Below are 19,869 nucleotides of genomic sequence, written 5' to 3'. Positions count from 1 at the left end.
ATGACCCCCCCCCCCCCACCTGATGTAAAGGACCAAGATGAAAATATGCGAGCGATGGCAACACCTCCAAGAACCACAACAGGCACAACAGAGAACACAATAATGACGAATACAATCAAGTAAGGGAAGGATCTGCATCGAGTGCGGGCCGCCGGCCCTCCTTCATGAGAACCGGCGCCCTCAGAGACCGCAGTCCGGATGGGGTTGGAGCGACGGAGCCGGAATCATCCGCCACTGGTGGAGGCCCGTCCTTTGCAGAACCCCGCGCATCAGAGAGGCCCGAAATCGGGGCCCCCTGCAGCCACAACCTCGGCGGGGTTAGAGGGCAGTGGAAGCAGGTGCTCCCGTCGCCGTGGTAGGCCCACCGATGCAGAAATCCCTGTGTCCGGTAGGATCACCGTCGGCCTCTACAGGAGGCACGACAGGCACGCTTGCAGGTTGAACAGGCAAGGGCAGTGGCACGTCGGACGCGACAGACACCGGCAAGGCAATGTTAGGAGATGACGCATCGACACGAGGGGCAACGTAGGGCTTCAATTGGGACGTGTGGATGTACCAACGGCGCGACCCGACACGAACGCGTGCGACTGGGTACTAGGAACCTCAATCAGCACCACTGGGCCTTGCCAAGGTTGGTGCAATTTAGGGGAGGTCCCCACCGGCACCTGTGGGCAGTGGAGCCAGGCCATGTCCCCCACCCGCCAAGGGGACACACGATGAGAGCGCCAAGCACACCGTTCGTTCCGGCCTGGGTCTTGGCCGTAGCCATCGGGCCATGTCCCACGCTTCCGCCGCGCCGAACGGACTCGCGAATATGATCGGGGAGGTTTTTAACAGGACCCTTCGTACATGTGTCAAGTTGCACCTCCACAGGCAGCACATTCTCGCGACTATACATTAAAAAGAAAGGTGAATACCCCGTCGACACAGGTGGTGCCATCCAGTAAGCGGAGAGCACTCCCGGAATATGCAAATCCCAATCGGCCTAATTCACTAACCGTATGGCAGAGCATGGCCAACAGGGTCTGGTTCAACCGTTCAACCATCCCATCAGTTTGTGGATGGTAGGGGGAGTCCGAACTTTCTTAGTTCCCAAAGCGTCGCACACATCCCGCAGCAGGTTCGAAGAAAAATTTCGCCCTTGGTCCGTGAGCAGTCGTTCCGGCGCCCCCTTGTCCATCACGTACCCGAACAGGAATGCCTCCGTGACTTACGACGCCGACTGGTCGGGCAAAGGCCAAGCCATTGGCCATCGCGAAAGATATTCCACCCCGACCAACAGAATGTCCAACGCCACCAATTTGTTAACCTGCATCACTTTAATCGATTGCACCGGGGCATACGGTTGTTTGGGCGGCTTCCGCCGGGCACAGTCGGAGCACGCCTGAATGTGCCCAACAACGTCAGTCATCATGCCGTGCGAAAAATAATCACGTTGTAACGTCAACAAGGTTTTCTGCACCCCGAGATGTAACAACTTTTTAGTGTGTAGAATCCGAATCAACTCGTACCGCAACGACAACGGAACGACAAGGCGCCAGCGACCCTGCAAGTCCTCTTTCCACATCAACAATCCGTCCCAGAGAGCTGCTCCCGGCATCCCATCAGATGACGGATACCCCTTCGACTTTGCAACCTGACTCCGCAAGGCTGCAAGCGAGTCATCGAGCAATTGTTCACGAAGCCACACGGAACGCGGAAAATTCAAAACCCCATCAGCCGGCTCCGGGCACGTGGGAAGCCGCGGGCTTCTCCACAGCAGATATGACAGGCCGCGGGGGCTGTGGAACCCGCGTCACGTATTCGTGCCCGAGGTACACGTGCAGGCGGACCCATGCGGCAGTCGGGAGAGCGCTTCCGCATTAGCATGACACGAACCTTTACGGTATTGAATGTCAAACGAGAAATCCTGCAAAGTTTCCAGCCATCGTGCCAGCTGGCCAGATGGCTCGTCAACTTTCAAGGAGTATTGCAAAGCCGCATGGTCCGTGTGCACAATGAATTTCTGGCCATACAGATACGGCCGGTATTGGCGGACAAAATGCACGATAGCTAACAATTCCCGCTGGGTGACGCATTAGCGGGTTCTCAGCCAGAGAGAGAACGTGACTCCCGTAAGCCACAATGCGTTCGATGCCACCCTTACACTGCGATAGGATGGCGCCAATACCCATATCACTAGCGTCGGTATCCAAAATGAAAGGCAAAGCGAAATCAGGGTAATCCAGCGTCGGTGCTGATGCCAACCAATTGCGTAGGCCGCAAAACGCCTTCTCCTCCTCCGGCCCCCCATTTTAACCTCTGATTCTTTGCCATAAGGAGTTGCAGCAGCCTAGCGATCGTAGCAAATTTGGTACAAATCTGCGGTAATAGGAAGTGAACCCGACAAATCGACGTACGTCCCCCACCGTGGCCGGAGTCGGCCAGTCCCAAATGCACGCCGTCTTGTCGGGTCTCTGGCCACACATCAGGGCTGACAATGTGACCCAAATAGCGCACGGAGTGTTGCAAAAGGTGACACTTCTTGGGCTTAAATTTCAAATTAGCGGAACGCACCCTAGCAAAAACAGCATCCAATCTCTTAAGATGCTCCTCAAACGTGAGGCTGAAAACAATGACGTCCAAATATATCAGGCACGTGTCCCATTGCAGGCCGGTCAACACGAGTTCCATTAACCTTTGGAACGTAGCAGGGGCGGCGTTCAATCCCATGGGGAGACAATTTAACTGAAAAAGCCCCTGCGGTGTACGGAAAGCTGTCTTTTCCCTCGACAACTCGTCCAGGCGGAGCTGCCAGAATCCCAAGGAGAGGTCGAGGGTCGAAAAAAATATCGCCCCAGACAAGGCATCGAGGAAATCATTCATACGCGGCAGGAGGTACGCTGTCTGCAACCAACACTTTATTTAGCCTCCAAAAATCAACACAATCGCAGGCTACCATCCTTTTTAAATCTTTTATATTAAGTTCGCTTGCGTGCTTGCTTGCTTGCTTGCTTACGACCGTGCAAAACCTTTTGGTCGTTTTTTTAAACCCACTTCCGTGATCCAATCGAGCTGACATTTTGCACACAGACTCGTTGTGCGAGACAATTAATTCATAATCAACGTTTTTGGGTTTTAGATCGCGTTATTTATAAATGTGTCGTAACCCTCCACCACCCGACACGGCCAATCAGTAAAAAAGTGTCACGTTGACAAAAGACAAATAGTTCACTGCTTTAGCCCACCGGTGTGTTGAAGCCACAACATTTACAATTTGAGTACGACGTTTCGTTGGTAATTGCATCCAGCATCATCGGGCAATTCGCCAGAATGGTGAGGCTCTGCTGTGTCACCCGTTCTTATATAGAGCAGCAGCAGGGTGACGTCATCATTAACTCATTAACTCATCAGGTGCAAAGATTCAAGGGGGAGTGATTGTAATTATATACTAGATTAGCCTGATTACTAATCTAGTATATAATTACAATCACTGTCCCGGCGCCGGCGCGACCAGAGTGACCAAGTCCAGCAAAACGGCCCGCAGCGAGTCAATTGCTCTGCTACGTGCCAGTAGCCATCGTCGGCGCCCGAAGATGTAGAAGGTTCGGCTCCCGCGACGATATCTTGCACTCCCGCAGTGTCGCTTGCCGCCGTCCCATCCACGCCATCCGTGTCCGGGACCGCCACCGCTTGAGGAAGGTCCCCGTCGTCATCTGAAGAAGGTGTTGGTTGATTTTTTCTTTTTGAGATGTTTTGACATCTCGAACCGCTTCTGACCCCAATGTAATAAAGGACTTCACCACACACTGCTTGGTCTCCATCACTCTTTATTCTAGTTGACACTCGCACCCGCTGGTCCCGACAGCGGACCCGCTGCTCCTCGCGCGCGCCCCGCACGTGCTCTCTCGTCAGTCTTTTCGCTTCCTCCGCTCCGCACACCGCTGGCCGACGGTGTGCTAAAGCTCCTCCAGCCACATGGCTGATGGCGCGGATTCCCTCCGGCCACCCAACGTGGTACAGCTTTGTGACTCTCCCAACTGACCCGGAGCCCTTCCGGGCTCCCCCAAATATCCCCTTCACCACGTGATCCTGTCTCCTCCCTCTCACCACGCCCTTCCAAACCTTCCAGATCCGGCCTCCCCATAGCGCCTTGCTGGCTCCGCCTTTAGGTTCCGCCCCCACTCACCTCGCTTCCGATAAATCTGTGATCTGGTTCCATCTGTAAAAGATGTGATTCCGGACATACAGTACCCTGGCGTTTACAAACCGAGTTGCCTCTGTGGTAGTATTTACATTGGAGAAACCAAACGACATGTCTCTGACCGCATCCGTGAGCACAAAGCAGACCTAAAACACGGAAGGACCAACACCTCGGCCATGGCAGATCACTGTTATAATTCAGTGGGCTCACATTACATTGATTTCTCCAAGACAGAGGTTCTTTGCAAGCCATCTGGCTACCATGAGAGGTTCGTTCATGAGGCTATTCACATATACATATGTAATAAAGGACTGTCAGGCGATGTAAGTCTCCGTTCGTCCTTTATTTGGGTTCTTGTTCTCCGCACCCCGCTGGCCTCCTCCTCGGACCAGCATCGTCTCTCGCGCTCCCCGCGCACTCGCTTCCTCCTCAGCTCCTCCACTCGTCCGTCACCCCGCTGGTCCTGACAAGGGACCAGCGTCTCCTCTCGCGTGCCACGCACGCCCTGCTAGCCACTCCGTGAGCCCCGTGTGCCCCGCACACTCTGCTAGCCACTCCGCTAGCCCCGTGTGCCCCGCACACTCTGCTAGCCTCTTCGCTAGCCCCATGTGCCCCACACACTCTGCTAGCCACCCTGCTAGCCCCATATGCCCCGCACACCCCGCTAGCCACCCCGCTAGCCCCGTGTGCCCCGCACACTCTTCTCTCGCTCTGCACACCGCTGGCTGACGGGTGTGCCAAGCCCCATCAGCCACGTGGCTGATGGCGCGGCGGCCACCCAACGTGGTCCCGCCTCTTCACTCCATCGACTGCCCTCGATCTCTTCCGGGCTCCTCTCTATAACCTCTCTCTCACGTGACCCTGACTCCTCCCTTCCGGATCGTCAGATCCCCTCTTCCCATACTGCCCTGCTGGCTCCACCTCCAATACCCCGGGTCGTGTGATTGGGCCAGAGTCCAGCAGAAACCCCATTCACGCTCGCATTACACATATACAAACACAGAGACAATTTCAACCGAGAAGATGGATTCTGGCTTAGCAATCATTGGCAGGATTTGATAAACCATTTCGGGTCTTAATTTATTGTGTTCACGCTTACGGTGATTTTCAGACCGCATTCCATTTTCTGCTCCCCCCTCCTCTTTTCCGAACATATATGACCTCATCCATCTGGCAAACTGCCAAATGGCTGTCCTTGGTGCTGACGTTAGAACAAACCGCCACTTTTTTCAAAATTTCTTGCTGTGGATTTAACACCTGGTGACGATTGCTTGTGTTGCAGTCGAAACGTCGTGAGAATTGTATTGTTTTATATTTATATTATTTTATTATTTCCCTTCTGCGTGACTTTACCGAAAGAACGAAGAATATGAACCCCTGCAGTCATGAAAGCTTTAAATCAGGTGTTAAGATGTTCAAACAGCAATAGATACCTTTGGAAAGGACTCAAGCCTGCATTAAACCACACGTACTTGTTATGAACCTGCAAACAAACATGCTCACTGTTCGCCTTTGGCTTTCTCTGGTCTGACACTGGTGAGACTAGGCCATAAAGAAGGTTGTCTCTGTTCTAGGCCAATCAGTTTCAATGGCATTGCATCATATATGATTATCAGAGAATGTTTGTTTGCATGTTCACCACAAGTACGTGTGGTTAATGCAGATTTGATTCCTTACAAAAAAGTATCTATTTGGTGTTTGAACATCAGAGCACCTAGTTTTTGGCAGAAAAGGCAAAACCTATTCTTATTTTTCATAAGATGATGCTGGGTAAGACCCGGGCTGTGTGATGCTGCTGTGAGTAATGATGCTGTGAATGATGATGCTGTGTAATGATGCTGTGTGCGTTGGTACTGTGTAAGACACGGGCTGTGCGAGTCACTTTTGGTTCTGGTCTCACAGGAGAGACGCTCAGAAGGGATCTCCACCCTCATCTCCCAAAAAAAAAGACATCGCCTCGATCAGTGCCCTGCAGGGAGCTGTGGTCAACCTGCTGGCATTCATGTGTGAGTACCACGGACTATTGCCATGTGTGCATCTGCTATTGTGCATGTGTAGTGACATAAGAAGGGAGGGCTGCTGGGGGCTCTGGGTTCCCGGGCGGGTCCAGACGCTTAAGCCTCTGGGCGCCAGGCGCTGGGTTCCCAGGGGGTCCAGACGCTTAAGCCTCTGGGCGCCAGGCGTTGGGTTCCCAGGGGGTCCAGACGCTTAAGCCTCTGGGCGCCGCCAACGGGGGGGGGGGCTGTGTGTGCTCTGTGGGATGTCTGGTGGCGCACACGGCCCCACCCCTTGTTGGACCAGGCATAAAAGGAGAGCTCCCTGGACGATCGGGGCCCAGTTGTAACTCAATACCCAAGACCCACGACCAGCCATCTGAAGACCCTGGGATGCTGTGAGAGCCAGCGCTGGGACTCTGGAACTCCCGACTCTACGACCTTGTGAGGGCGAGTTCCGGAGCGTAGCCAGAGTAGAGTATCTAGGCTGTGTAGCTTGGCTGTGTACCTAGGCTGTAACAGAGTATCAGGACTGTTGGAGAGTTGGACTGTTGGAGTGTTGTATTGTAATAAAGAAGTTACCTCTACAAGTGTCTCCGGAACCCGTACACATGCAATTGTGCTTGTACATGTACGTTGCAGAGCGGTAGTATAGTGGTTAGTTTGCTGCGCTATGAAACTGGCATCCTGAGTGTGAATCCCGCTCAAGGCCAACACCAGTGATGGGTTATCTGAACCGGTCCTGGACCTCCCGTAGGTCCACTCAGCCTCAAATGAGTACCTGGTGCGGTGTGTAAACATACCACTAGTGAGACAAAGGCGGATCGGCCGTGGTGCTGGCCACTCACCCCATCGTGTGCCGTGTGGGCCTTCATAGGTGCTTACTAACAGCACTTTCCCCAAAAGTCTGTTGAGGATATACGGGGTATCGTGTCTTTGTAATAGTGTATAGATATATATTGAACTTCTTTCACACCAACTGTGATAATCGGAGGTGTATGGATGTATGGTTGAGCGAGAGTAAGTATGGATGTCCAGTCAAAATGGGATGGTTTGTGCACTGAGATACAAACATGGTCACCAACAGGCTATTCACGGCCCTGGCTAACATCAGTGGTGAGTGGATTCAGAACCAATTTGGAGCTCTCCTAGGTCCACTCAGCCTTAATGAGTACCTAGGACGTCTTGTAAACAATCACCAATGCAGACACAAAGGCTGCCTGTAGGATACCCAAGGAGCATACGTCCAGACTAAGAAACTTTTAGGAGTCTTAGGCTTCATGTTAACAGTTTGATGCAGAGAGAGTCAAACTAAGGCACTTTAAGAATTCTTAGGTTCCCCAGTTAATGGCTGATGCTCAGAGCCAGACAAAGACATAACCATGGTCAACCTTGTCTATCACGAACTGTACGTGCACACACACACATTACGACTATACTGTATTCATTAGACGATAATATATAGCACACACACTAGGGTATTTCACTATTACATGGGCTCCATTGATATTACACGCGAGTATTATCCAGTGAGGATGATGTTGGCCAAAGTAACCATTGTAGCAGATTAATCAATGACTATAAGTCTTCTCTGTGATAGATGTCATCATCAGACTCGAGCCAACTGCATCACCATTGTGATGCATATGGTTCATTGTTAATGCTGTAGGCTCATAACCAGACTAAGACAGCCTAATGATTCTCATTCATTCATAATGCTTGAAGCTGCTATATCCCTACTAAGGCACAGTAAGGATTATGGGGTTCAATGTTAATACTCGAGGCTATCATTGTGACTGACCATGTGTATCAATGTACATACATACAGATACATTACTATTGCCCATGTATTGCAATACCTCTACGTTAACATACAGCACACACACGAGTGTAAAGAAGTATTACATGAGCTCTATTAGCACTATACGTGTGTATTATTCAATGAGGATGCTGTTGCTATGCTGTGTGTGTGTTTTACACAGAGACACTGTGGCTGAGATTCTTATGATTAATTATTAGTACTTGAGGCTGCGATATCCAGACTCACACAGTTAGGATTCATAGAGTTTAGTGTTAATGCCTAAAGCTCTAAGACTCAAAGGCACGTTTCGGATTCTGTGTTACAATTCAGAGGTTAATCAGACAGCCAATCAGACAGCCAGCCGGCTTGACCTTAGTTGACCGTCTAACTCACTACCTAGCCAAAAAGGTAAACTACTAAAAAACATATATCAATATACCTACACATTAAAATATAGCACATACACACAGATGAGTGCAAATCACTATTACTTGACCTCTATTAACATTACACATGTGTATAATTGAGTGAGGATGCTATTGCTTTTCTGCGTGTGAGTCTGACACACACACGCTAGGGCTGAGATGTTTAGGATTCATTATTAGTGCTTGAGGCAGTGAGATACATACACCTTGAGGATTCTTAGGGTTGAGTGTTACAGCCTGAAGCTCTCAGAATCAAAGGCAACTTTAGGTTTCATTAGACAACCAGGCCAAGGCATCAGCAAAGTTGCCCGTGGAAATCACTACACAGGCAACAACAAATTAATTACAAAAGAACACGTATGAACATATACCAATACGTTGATATAGACAGAGATCCCTTGTATGGCCTTAACAGACTGTTGGGGAAAGTGCTGTTAGCGAGCTCCTATGAAGGGGTGGGTGGCCGGCACCACGCCCGACCGCCTTTGTCTCCCCAGTGGCGATGTTTAAACACCGCAGTCAACACTACACTATCACACACACACACACGAGTGTACATCACTACACTATCACACACAAACACGAGTGTACATCACTACACTATCACACACACACACGAGTGAACATCACTACACTACCACACACACACGAGTGTACATCACTACACTATCACACACACACACACACAAGTGTACATCACTGCACTATCACACACACACACACACACACGAGTGTACATCACTACACTATCACAGACACACGAGTGTACATCAATACACTATCACACACACAGTGTACATCACTACACTATCACACACACACGAGTGTACATCACTACACTATCACACACAGAGAGTGTACATCACTAGACTATCACACACGAGTGTACATCACGACACTATCACACGAGTGAGCAGCTGGTGCGTGTGTAAACGTCACCACATGGGAGACAAAGGCGGCCGGGCGTGGCGTTGGCCAACCCCAGCCCCTTGTGTGCCGTGTCGGCCTTCACAGCCACTCACCAAAAGCACTTGCTGATACAATCTGTGAAAGGTTATACGGGAGATCGTTGAGTTTGTTGTACACACACGGACGCTACGGCGTGTTGATATCCACGCTGCTGATGCTGCTGCTGCTGCTGCTTCTGCGATCCACTGCCCCACCTCCTGGCACCTCGCAAAGCCCCGCAGGGGCTGCGCCTGGGCAGGGCTCGCACGGGCAGCCACCACAACCATGCCTAGCAGGTGCTACAGGCTGCGCGGCCACGTGGCGGGGCAGTCACCACCCTGCCTAGCAGGTGCTACAGGCTGCGGGGCCAAGTGGCAGGGCAGCCACCACCCTGCCTAGCAGGTACTATAGGCTGCGGGGCCACGTGGCGGGGCAGTCACCACCATGCCTAGCAGGTGCTACAGGCTGCGGGGCCACGTGGAGGGGCAGTCACCACCCTGCCTTGCAGGTGCTACAGGCTGCGGGGCCACGTGGCGGGGCAGTCACCACCATGCCTAGCAGGTGCTACAGGCTGCGGGGCCACGTGGCGGGGCAGTCACCACCATGCCTAGCAGGTGCTACAGGCTGCGGGGCTACGTGGTGGGAAAGCAGATGGCAGGGCGGGTAAATGCACCGCTGTACTGTACTTCTGTGCTCTCGCCAGCTACGCCGCCTGCCTTCGCCAACGTGTGGTGACCGGCGTGGTGAAGTATGGTCATCCAGCAGTGGATTGACAAAGTGCCCGTTACATGTCATCACACCGATAGCTACGCATAACAACGTTGTATAATAAAGCTCATTATGAATTGCTCTATTGTAGTGTACGTGCGTGTTAGTGCACGAGTGCTATTGTTATCGTGGTGCTGCTGTTACTGCAGATGGACGCTCACCGACTCTGGACCCAAACTCGGCCTACAACAACCTCCAGATTTCCTCGGACCTCAGGACGGTGACGCTGACCGCTGTCTCCCAGGGTCGCCCCGATCACCCAAACCGCTTTGATGCCTGGGACCAAGTCCTGTGCTCCGAGAGCTTCTCGTCGGGTCAGCACTACTGGGAGATGGACCTGGGGGGTGCGGCGAGGAGCTGTAAGGTTGGAGTCGTGTACGGGACGATCGCACGGAAAGGGGGTGGTAAAGAGTGCAGCCTTGGACAGAACGACTCATCCTGGGTTTTATATAAAGATTACAACAGCTGCTACGTGCTTCATGGTGATGTCTGGACCTCAGTGCCGGTGAGGAATCCTCCCCGGAGAGTCGGGTGTCACCTGCACTGGGAGGCGGGGCTGCTGTCGTTTTACCGCGCCGACTCCATGGAGTTGCTGCACTCCGTCCACCACTCGTTTAGTCAACCGCTCTACCCCGCGCTGTGGGTGTATGGTGGTGATGTTGGTAACTCAGTGAGGATTCTGGATCTGAGTCGTGCGTGCTGAGAGCACGGAGTGTGAGCAGCGCAGAGAAACGGGCACAACGCACAGAGACTCACGCACACAAAGACACAGATCCCCCGTGTAGCCTGAACAGACTGTTGGGGCAAGTGCTGTTAGCGAGCACCTATGAAGGCCGGAACGGTACACGAGGAGGTGGGTGGCCAGCACCACGTCCAACTGCCTTTGTCTCCCCAGTGGCGATGTTTACACACCGCACCAGGTACTCATTTGAGGCTGGGTCGACCTAGTGGAGGCCCATGACCTGTATACAAACAACATTGATAGCGATTATATGAATCGGCCTTGGCTCTCACCTAGGTCGACTCAGCCTCAAATTACTACATGGCGCGATGAGCAAATATTACCCCTGTGGATACAAAGGCGGGTCACTCCCAGGATGGCCTTCATAGGTGAACCTCACTAACAGCACTTAACTCAACTGTATTTGAAAGCTATACGGGGGATCTTTGTCTTCGGGTAAGTGGGTTGGTGTGTATGTTTTTGTGGGTCTTTGTTATTGTGTTTGTGTCATTGTTACTGTCTGTGCGTGTCTTTGTGTATTTCTGGGCGTGGTGCTGCCTTCCCACTCCCTCGTGTGTCACAGTACCGGCCTTCATCGGTGCGACTCGCTACTAACAGCATTTGCCCCAACAGTATGTTAAGGTTACACGGGGTGTCATTGTCTTTAGTGTATAGAGAGCCATGTGTGTAGTGTGGGGTGGAGCGGTGATGCAGTGGTTAGCGCACTAGTGGGGGGGGGGGGGCAAGGTTATCTCTGACGCCATCGTCCCTCGCACCGCATCGCACGCCGCGTGGCGCTCAACGCCGAGAGGGCGGAGCTCCACCACAGGCGTGCGGGGAACACGCGTCACGTGACGCTACGGGGTGACGCGCGCCGTCCCCTCGCGGTCACTCACTCGCTGGGTGATAAACCCGGGGTGGGAATGGGATGGCATCACTTGGAGGGGACTACTCCGTGGTGTGTGCCGAGCGTCGCTGAGATAAAGCATTGTTGTTAGAACCAGCGGTCGAATGACCCCCCCACCCAAACTAGTTTATTTTACAGGGCATAGAGAGAGAGAAGCCATTTAACACATAGTAGTAGTAGGAGGTCTTTCGCCACCAATATTATTCATAAAGTTTTGTTTTGATTAATATTTTAATTATCTGCTGTCAGACTTTTGAACCTGAAGCCACAACCTTCGATTTATGGGAAAACGCTTCTGCTGACAATGGGAACTGTGTTTTGACTTTGAAGTGGGATAAAGTTATTAAGCACCTGATATATATCTAGAGTGACGATCTACCTTACAATACGACACGACTAATATTGTTTCAAAACGCATTAATAACACAGACACTGTGTTATTACAGGGATAGAGACAACGCAAACTCCAAATACAGCAGCTTTCAGGGTCGTAATCCAACCCACGACCTCCTTCATACCAAGCGAGGGAGATAACATCTCTGAGCCACCGCAGCGCCTCTCCTTAACATGAGACACCAATCCCGTGTGCACCCAACCTCGAGTCTCAGGCTATTTAGCAACGCGTAGATGATTTGAGACGCATTGATTATATCGTATCAGTTGTGTAATTGTGTGAACTCCAATCAAATTGTGCTCTGGGCTGGGGGTGAGATTTCTACTTGCTTCATTGCTTGCATGGGTTTGACTTTTGTTCTTTAAATTTTTGTGACCCAGGTCACTCTTGTCAATGAGACTCATCCTGATCTCCTGAGTCCTCACCTCGTTAAATTTAAATTCAACTCGACTCGATCATCAGCATCAGCAGAAATATCATCAGCAGAAAAAATAGTAACAGGAGCAACAGCATCAACAGCAGTAGCTCCATCATTATCTTTATCAGCACCAGGAGTAGAACTAGCATCAATAATGATATAATCATTATCAGCAGTAACAGAATCATCAACAGCAGCAGCATCATTATCATCACTCCGTGTAACCGAGACTCATACTGGTTTCTTGAGTTCTCACCTGGTTAAACAAATCGACTTTAACACGTAGGCTTTCACGACCAATTATATCAATGATAAAGGTTTATTGGGTTAGATCACGTAAATGTACATAGACTTGATTGTGTTCTGGGTTACCTGTGAATTGGAATCATTGTATTGTGGGTCAAGGGTCAATGTGTTCAGGGTGAATAAAAAATGAAATCTGAAAATTTATTGTTAAGATTGTCATCCAGGCTGTGAATGTGACTCTCATAGCTGAGACTGACTTGGGTAAACATGTATTTTTTTGGGATGGTTACTCTTGTTTTGTTTTATGGATGTTATATTTTCGGAAATTAAACCCGGGCACGGTTAGTAAATATACAGCCTACGCCTTCACAGGTAAGTTCTGTCTGTAGCCTTGGGCCACATTCCATGGCGCATTTCGTGTTATTTTTTGCTGCACTTTGTCAGTTTGCTTGTTCCTCGTCATCATGAGCTATGATGATGAATGGATCCTGACTGATGGATGATGATGAAGAGCACGATGATGATGATAATGACTACACTTGGTAATGATGACCACCACCTACTCATCTGCACCCAACACTCTCCTCGCCGACACCTGCCACTCCCTAACCTACTACCCCCCCAGCCGTCTACAGAGACCCTCTTTCCCACCTGCCCACACTCACACCTGCTCAGCCATACACCTGCTCAGCCATACACCTGCCCATCTTGCAACCCTCCCACCTGTCCACCTCATGCATATTCAAGCGCCCATTCCCGGCTGATCTCCCTCCCACCTGATCACCTGCAAACCCGCTCAACTCACCCACCCGCACAAAGGCAAAGATCCCCTGTATAGCCTGAACAGACTGTTGGGCAAGTGCTGTTAGTGAACATCTATGAAAGCCAGCACGGCACACGAATGGGTGGATGGCCAGCACCAAGCCCTGCCGCCTTTGTCTCTCGAGTATTGATATTTATACTCTACACCAAGGTAATCATGTGAGGCTGAATCGACCTATGACCAGTTCAGACAATGGTCATTGGTGTTGGTGGCCATGAGTGAGAATTTAACTTGGATCGGCAGGTTCATAGCACAGCACACTAACCACGACAACACCAATCTCCACCTACACACACCTGCACAACCACCCACACGATCACCCTCCTACCCTCCCACCTGATCCCCCACTCATTTACACGTTAAGTTGTGAGATGATTTGTCAAAAAAATAACAATATTAATGGTTACTATTTTTTAAAGACAATTTTAAACAGTTACGCTAAAATAAATACAGAACAAATGAATGGCAATGATATAGATGACATACTTAAAAAATAACTTTTATAATAATGTTTTACAAGGTACGGTTTGGTGCAGAAACCCACAGAGCCTCACCATAGCCAACGACATCAGTCCAAGGGACAAACCATCACCGTTTGCCTGGCCACTCTGGGTTTTGTAAAAGTCGCGACCCGTAAACCCCAACACCGCGGTGTGAATGCAACGCTCCTGTCTACGCAGGTGAGAGTCGATTCGTGTCTTGGTTCGTCGCCGCCGTGTGCGCTCCAGGGACAGCGTCTCTCAGCCACAGCGAGCTACTATTGGTGAGAAGCCACTGAGAGTCGTGGCGAGCGCAGCTCCCACTGAGAGCGTAGCGCGTGGACCTGGCTCCCGTCTGGAAGTGGTCAAAGCCGACCGTGTAACGTGTCTTACGTTGTGTCTAGCCAGCTACGTGCGGTATGAAGCTCGTGTCTGTGACCTTGATCACCTGAGCACATTTCCACGGAGTATCTCGTGAGGTTTGTAACCTCGTGCTAAGTAATGTTGGCTTCCTTGTTCATCTCCGATGTTGTGAACCCCAGGATGTGGATGGTTAAAATATTTTACCGGGAAAGTCGCTCGATTAAACTTCTCGTTCGCAAGGGTGTCCGAGGTGTCAAGTAACACATTCGTAAAAACTTCAATAAAACGATTTACTATGGACTATATTTCGTTATATTTCACCAGGTAAGGTACACTGAGCAATGTAGCTCTTATTCAGAAACGATCTGGCCATCAAATGATGACGAAGTGGCTTATCATAATGTGGAAATGTATTTCAGTAACTTAGTACTCTAAAAGCGTGATGTTGATTCTAAATGAGGGAAAAACGACCACGGTGAGAAAGAGAGACACGCAAACTCCTAATATGCAGCAGGCGTCGGGGTCGGGATCGAATCCACGACCTCCTGCAGACCAGGCGAGGGTGTTAACATCTAAATCACTCCAAATAAAACGTTAAAATCTACATCTTATTCGGTTTACGTTCATGTACAACGTGAAACACAATGATACAGAGCCAAGAACAGAGGCAAGGCATCACACCCATGAGCATTAGAGGGCAGTCAAACGCACGAATGTGCGGTGCGCACTGCCGTTTCATGTGGTACGTTCACTCGCTGTCAAAATAACTCCACGCGTTCGTCAAACACTGCGTGGAGCTTAAAAGTAACATTAATCGACCTTTCAGGCAACGGCCCTACTTCATAGGACATAATTGAGAGTTAATCAAGACTGCGATTATGAATGAGTGTGTAAAGTAGTAACTCGGCAGGAGACGACTTCACGGGTAGCACACTCTTTATTTTCACCAACTTGTAGTTACACGGATGACTAACACCCTACTTCGTTACACGGGTGACTAACACCCCACTTAGCTACTCGGGTGACTAACACCCACTTAGCTACACGGGTGACTAACACCCACTCAGCTACACGGGTGACTAACACCCACTCAGCTACACGGGTGACCAACACCCACTCAGCTACACGGGTGACCAACACCCACTCAGCTACACGGGTGACCAACACCCTCCTTAGCTACTCGGGTGACTGACACCCACTCAGCTATACTGACACGGGCTCTTACGCCCCGTAGCCTTCCAGGACACACCCAGCCAGGGTGCCCGTCTCGGCTCTGGGTACCACCGTCCCGACCCACACGGGCGTCGGACTACGGTCCCCCAGTCTCGGCTCCGAGCCACACAGGGCCCCGGTCCTCACAAGGACGGCGGGACTAGGGGTCTCGGGCCACTACCTCCTCCACCCCGTCTTCGGTCTTCAACTGGTTAACACTGACCACGAGTGCTCTCGCGCGTCTCCCTTTATACCCCTCCTGCGGACGTCGCTGAGAGCACCCACTTATCTGACCAATCGCTGCGCACTCGCTACGATCCTCTTTTCCCAGCTTGTGTCAGCGCGCCTTACCACCGGCGCGCGCGTCCATACCACGCCCACATCGCGTGCCCAACCCCGCGCCCCGTGATCCATCACTGTCGGCGCACGTCAATACCACCACTACATCACCCCCTACCACATAGCTCGCAGCCGACCCGGCTGCTAATAAAATATACAACACCCCTTCACCCCTATGTGTGCCCCGTAACATAACAACAAAACCCTAACAACACAACATGAACACCGCAATCCGCAAAACCCAGCAACTGCCACACCCACAACAAGAACAATATGCGCAATCCGGCGAGTGGCAACGATAATGTGTATGCGGAAAGAGTAACAATAAAAATAAAAAAATATTTTTCATTTTCTCTTCTTTTCTCTCCGACTCGTGCAGCGTCCCAATGTGTCCGAGAGTCCCTTGAACGGGACATTACCCTGGCAGAGGGGGACCCCGGCAGCGAGGTCGGGCTTTAAACAAAAAAGGAAAATTTACTTTTTTTTTTTTTTTCATGAAAAGTGTTGCGTCCTAGCCCGAGTCCGCCTTGCCGGTCCGTCGTACGGCACCAGACGCAGTTGGCCATCCGGTGGCGCCGGCAGTTCAGGAAGGCATGGGCCAGGCATCGGGGCTCCGCGCGAGCCGCGGGGTTCCGGTTCCCGACGGTCAACAGCCGTCAGGTCCGAGACACCTGGGGGTGGGTCAGGTGGAGACACGTGAGGATCAGCCTGCGACACATCCCTCCCCGAGTCGACGGTCACATCACACGCTCGGTCGTCACGGCACAACCCGGGGTCACGCGGCGCCGCGTAGGGTTTCAGTCGGGAGGGGTGCACGTACCAACGGCGTTTTCCCCATTTAATCTGTATACTCTGGGGTCGTGCAACCCGCACAATTTCCACCGGTCCCCTCCATGGTCTCAACAGTTTGGGGGACGTAGCCAACGGTGCGTGTGGACAATGCAGCCAGGCCTTATCGCCCGGTTCCCAATTGTTCGTATGCACCTTCCGTCCATGCAATCGCTCGTTCGTGATCTGCCGAGACCGCGAATTCAATCTCGCAGCCTCTCGCGCTTCAGCCAATTTGGCGATGTTAAACTTGATATGGTCTGCCAATTTAGATTTTGCACGTGGCTGGGAAATCCCCAGTTGGACGTCCATGGCCGGATCGGCCTCCCGCCCATACATCAGAAAAAATGGAGAAAACCCCGTCGCCGCATGAGGTGCCATCCGATAGGCCGCTAGTACCCCCGGTACCTGTAAGTCCCAATCCACCTGGTCATCGCATACCTGTTGGCACAGCATAGACGTAATCGTCCTGTTCAGACGTTCAACCATACCGTCAGTCTGCGGGTGGTACGGGGAGGTACGTACTTTCTTTGTACCCAACAGGTCGCACACCTCGCGCAACAAAACACTCGAAAAAATTTTCCCTTGATCCGTCAGCAAGCGTTCGGGGGCGCCTTTGTCCAAAACATAACCTTGGACAAAGGCGTCCGCCACTGCCGCAGCCGACTGGTTGGCGAGTGGCCATGCCATGCGCCAGCGGGTGAAGTACTCTACGCCAACCAGCAGGAGCTTATTTCCCCGAGGCGTAGCGGGAAAGGGCCCCAAGATGTCCAGCGCGACCAATTCGTTCGTGCGCGAAACCTGGATGGATTGCAGCGGTGGATTAGCCGCTATTGGTGGCGGTTTTCTTCGGGCGCACCCTACACATCCCTTAAGAATGTTCGCCACGTCGTTGCCCATCCCCGGCCAATAGTAGTCTCGCTGAATGAGGGCGAGCGTTTTGTGAAACCCCAGATGCATGAGTCGTTCATGGGCAGCCAGGACGACCCTACCCCGTACAGCAACCGGCACCACAAGCATGTGACGCCGGGACATGTAGTCCCACTTCATCAAGAGGCCCTGTCTGCACACCCAGGAACCGACCCGCGTTTCCCCGCCCTCAGGATCGTCAACCTTCCGACGTAGCGCGAGTAGGGAGCTGTCGGCCATTTGCAGACGGCCCCACTCGATGAGAGGCAATGCTAACAGCGAGTCCCTCCCCGTGGGGGTGTCGACCCCCGTAGTATCCGTGGCGGCTAGCACCACTTCCGCGGGGACAGCGACAGAGGGTTTACACCGCGCCGATCCTAACTGACATGCGCATTCCGTACGCGTCGGCAACCGTGACAATGCATCCGCATTCGAGTGGCGCAACCCCTTGCGGTAAATCGTCGTGAATTGGTAGTCCTGAAGGACCTCCAACCATCGGGACAATTGGCCGGATGGCTGCGCCACCCGCATAGCGTATTGGAGAGCCGCATGGTCCGTGCGAACCGTAAAGTGACGGCCATACAGATACGGCCTGAATTGCTGTATAAAAAACACAATCGCCAGCAATTCACGCCGTGTCACGCAGTAGCGTTGTTCCGCGGGGGACAGAACCCTGCTACCGTAGGCGACCACCCGTTCGACCCCCCCGACCACCTGTGAGAGCACTCCCCCGATACCCGTGTTACTGGCATCCGTGTCGAGCACAAACGGTTGCGTGAAATCGGGGTAACACAAGGGGGGAGCCTGCACAAAGGCGTCACGAAGGGAGCAGAACGCGGCCTCCTCCTCCGGCCCCCAGTGAAACCGCACCCCTTTAGCCGTCAAAGCGTGCAGGGGCCTGGCTATGGTGGCAAACTGCTTGACAAAACGACGGTAATAGGAGGCAAATCCTATGAAGCTGCGGACTTCAGTAACAGAGGTCGGTGTTGGCCATGAGCCGACGCATTGCGTCTTAGCAGGGTCCGTCGAGATCCCCAAACGGCTAACGATATGGCCCAAATACCTGACCGATTCCCGAAGCAGAAAACATTTAGCCGGTTTAAATTTTAGCTTAGCGGAACGCATCCTGAGAAACACTGCTCTCAGTCGCTGGAGGTGCTCCTCAAAAGTTCGGCTGAAAACGATGATATCATCGAGGTAAATCAAACAAGTGTCCCATTGGAGGCCTGACAAAACCAATTCCATGAGCCTCTGGAACGTGGCAGGAGCGGAATGTAAACCCATGGGCAATCGGTTGAACTCAAATAGGCCTCCCGGTGTCCGGAAAGCGGTTTTTGGTTTTGATTCGTCATCGAGGGGCAATTGCCAAAATCCCGAAAGCAAATCGAGCGTCGAAAAAAACTGTGCTCCTGCCAAGGCATCCAGCGACTCATCCATCCTGGGGAGCGGATACGCATCGGCCATTGATATTTTGTTTAGGCGGCGGAAATCGACACAGAACCGCAGGGATCCATCCTGTTTTTTAACCAAGACGATAGGAGCACCCCACGGACTGGAAGAGGGCGCAATGATGTCGGCCGCCAACATGTCATTTACTGCCGACTGCACATGCTCCTTCTCGGCTGGACTGAGCCGGAAGGGATTCTGTCGAATAGGGGCCGCGTCCCCAGTAGCTATGTGGTGGCGCAACAGGTCTGTGCAGCCAATATCGTACTTGTGCCTGCTAAACACGTCAGCGAACTCGAGTAGCAAGCCCCTCAATGCACCCAACTGCACACTGGACAAGGTACTGGACCCGGCACACAACGAGTCCAACCACTCCGTCCCCTCCTCACTTCGGGGATGCGTATCGGCACTCGAATCGGCGTGAGCAACGAGCTGTTCCTCGACGGGTAGCGGCGCGGCGTGAGCCAGCACCGTTCCCTGCGTAATCACGGCCGGCCGCGACCCCGTATTCAGGACCACAACGAACGGCTCACTGTCCCCTCTCACCATGGTCTGGGCCACCGCTAAGTCGAGGTCCCCTTTAGCCCTGTTAGACGGCCCCAACAGAACTCCCTGTGCCCCCTCATCTGCCCCAAGGGGTTTTCTCAACCGAAGAGGTACCAACA

The 19,869-nt window shown here is 52.1% G+C and overlaps 1 protein-coding gene across 1 annotated transcript in view; it reads left to right on the top strand.

Annotated features, from left to right (window-relative positions):
• Positions 1–19,869, top strand: part of LOC133359458 (E3 ubiquitin-protein ligase TRIM7-like) — a 58,652-nt gene that overhangs the window by 29,734 nt on the left and 9,049 nt on the right. The window contains exon 7 of the mRNA XM_061577874.1: positions 10,269–10,468. Within this exon, the coding sequence (XP_061433858.1) occupies positions 10,269–10,468 (200 nt within the window). The remainder of the gene's footprint in view (positions 1–10,268; positions 10,469–19,869) is intronic.

This window comes from Lethenteron reissneri, chromosome 65 (genome assembly GCF_015708825.2).
Source record: "Lethenteron reissneri isolate LAM-NWPU_2019-01 chromosome 65, ASM1570882v1, whole genome shotgun sequence".
In the NCBI taxonomy this organism is placed as follows: domain Eukaryota; kingdom Metazoa; phylum Chordata; class Hyperoartia; order Petromyzontiformes; family Petromyzontidae; genus Lethenteron; species Lethenteron reissneri.
Note: the sequence above shows the minus strand (reverse complement) of the source record. Positions and strands in the feature narration are given on the sequence as shown.